General features: G+C 50.3%; 1 protein-coding gene across 1 annotated transcript in view; it reads left to right on the forward strand.

Moving 5' to 3' along the window:
- Nucleotides 1-2,379, forward strand: part of IGF2R (insulin like growth factor 2 receptor) — an 86,329-nt gene that overhangs the window by 61,803 nt on the left and 22,147 nt on the right. The window contains exon 30 of the mRNA XM_023523443.1: nucleotides 2,129-2,265. Coding sequence (XP_023379211.1) covers nucleotides 2,129-2,265 — 137 coding nt within the window. The remainder of the gene's footprint in view (nucleotides 1-2,128; nucleotides 2,266-2,379) is intronic.

Raw genomic sequence — 2,379 nt, forward strand, 5'->3', positions numbered from 1 at the left:
GCTGATCCCAGGATGCAAACCACACTTTGAGTAACACTGCCTGGCGGGATTTACATCTTGGTATTTATTTGAAAAGGCTTAGTTTTATCTCACTAGCTGAGTACAGAATTTTAGATTAATAGTGTTGTTTGTTTGGTTTTTCTTTTTAAGTCAGCACTTTGGACTTCTAGTGTAGACTGTTCCTGTTGGAGAGTCTGCTCTCTGTTGGTTCTGTTTTCATTCCGTTGTAGATAAGCTATCTAGATTTTCTGTATATATTTTTCTTGTGTTTGTTCATTCTTAGTATGGCGGGTTTATGTGTGGTTTTATTGTTATTTTGTTGCTTGGAAGTTGGTGCTTTCTAAAACTAAAGATGCATGTCTCACTAATTTTGGAACATTTGCAGCTAGTGTGTCTTTGAATGTTGCCTCTAACCTAGTCTGTTCCTTTCCTTTGAACTTCTGTTAATTGTATCTTAGTCACCACACTCTGTCCACGTGTCTTTTAATATCTTTTTCATCTGCTTCTGTACTATATTCTATTTCCTTAGAGATATTTTCCAATTTTCTGATTCTCTTATCAGCTGGTTTTAATTTGCTGTTTTGGCTGTTTGTTTCCTTTTTAATTTTCATGACTGTTTCGCATTCTAGACGTTCCGTTTGGTACTCTAATTTTTTCCCCCCAACCCATCCCCATAGGGTTACGTTCTTTTATTATAGTTTCTGTTCCTTCTTTTCTGACTCCGAACACCTGCATTTCTCACAGGACCAGTTAATGCCAGCTCTGTCCTTTGCTCCCTTCTCTCTCACATCCCACTCATGACCTGTTAAGGTCCGTTAATCCTCGCGATATCTGGAACGCTCTGTTCTGGAAGCACCACGCCCTGGCTCAGGCTGCCTTCACCTTGCACCTGCATCACGCAGTGGCCTCTCAGTCGGCCTTCCTGCCTCTGCCCCTGCCACACGTTGGACTAGTCCGTCACAGCGGTTAGAACGGCCCTGTTAAAATGTGTGCGATCACGCCAGCCTTTGGCCGGCACCCTGATCCAGTGCAGTGACTCTCTTGCCTCATTTGGAACTGTGAGCTGAAGTTCTCACTGCGTGCCGACCGCCACGCGATGTCCCCTGCGCTATTTCTACCTCCTCCCCTGCCATTTTACTCTCTCGCGTCTGCTCCAGCCACACGGGGCTCCTTGCTTTTCCTCGGACGTGCCAGGCTCACGGTGCCGCGGGCCCTTTGCTCTCGCTGCTTCCCCTGCCTGGCTTTCTTCACTGGGTCCCCGGCTGACTGGCGATGCCATGGCTTTCAGAGTTGGTTTCAGAGGTCACCTTCCCAGTGAGACCGTTTCCGACCACCCTGTCTAAAATCTCAACTCCTTCTCCCCCACCCCCAAACTTCATATCCCCCTTCTCCGCCTTTTTTCTCTTCAGCTCTAATTACCACCCGATAGGACCCATCCTGTTTGTTGTCTTTCTTTCGCTGTAATTCCTGGGAACTTTATGAGACAGGTGGCTTTTATTTGCTTTGTTCGATATGATATCCCAGCCTAGCATGTTCGTTCTCCTCCGATGGGCTCTGGCCTAAGAGAGTGGTGTCTGCGATTGTCCATCTGTCTTCCTGTGCCTGGACCTGGTGCCTCACGGAGGCTGCGTGTTGATTTTAACCCACCGTTAACACTGCGCCTGGGGCGGGGGTGGCTCTCAGTGACGGTCTGCACCTGGGACTGCGTAGTGAGTAAGCCTTCAGCCCATTTTAATGTCAGTGACCGTTGGCGGCCTCAGCTGTCAACGGCAGGTGGCCTGCTCCTGAGGATGGTCTGTGCTGAGGGTGCTCTCGGCATCTGAGCTTAACTGGCATCTTCTCACTGGCCTGAGCGTGGAGAGCACACACATTCCAGGCTTGGCGTTGGGTTTTTGTTGTTGTTGTTAATATATAATTTTGTTGGGACAAGTCTCGTAGCTTCCTGAACTCAGGTTGTTGCTGGTTCCTCCTGGAGCGGGGAGCAGTCCAGTCCAAAGTCCGTTTCTGGGGAGCGTCTGAGTCCCGGGGTGTGGGGTGGGCTGTGTCTCACATCCCGGAGCCTTTGCAGACAGAGTGCCACATGCTCAGAGTGCAGCACAACCTGACTGCCGTGTTCTCTCCCCCGCAGAGACGAGGCTGGCAACAACTACGACCTCTCGTCTCTGTCACGGTACAGCGACAACTGGGAAGCTGTCACGGGGACGGGGGCCACCGAGCACTACCTCATCAACGTTTGCAAGTCTCTGTCTCCACATCCTGGCTCGGGTGAGGCGGCTCTCGGAGGGCTGATGGCTTGGTCAGGCTATGGGGGAAGATGGGGTAGGAACGGTTGCTTTGAAGGTGCCTTCCTCTCTGTGACACGAGCGGTTTGGCCAACAA

The sequence above is a fragment of the Pteropus vampyrus genome, unplaced genomic scaffold (genome assembly GCF_000151845.1).
Source record: "Pteropus vampyrus isolate Shadow unplaced genomic scaffold, Pvam_2.0 Scaffold392, whole genome shotgun sequence".
NCBI classification, from domain to species: Eukaryota; Metazoa; Chordata; class Mammalia; order Chiroptera; family Pteropodidae; genus Pteropus; species Pteropus vampyrus.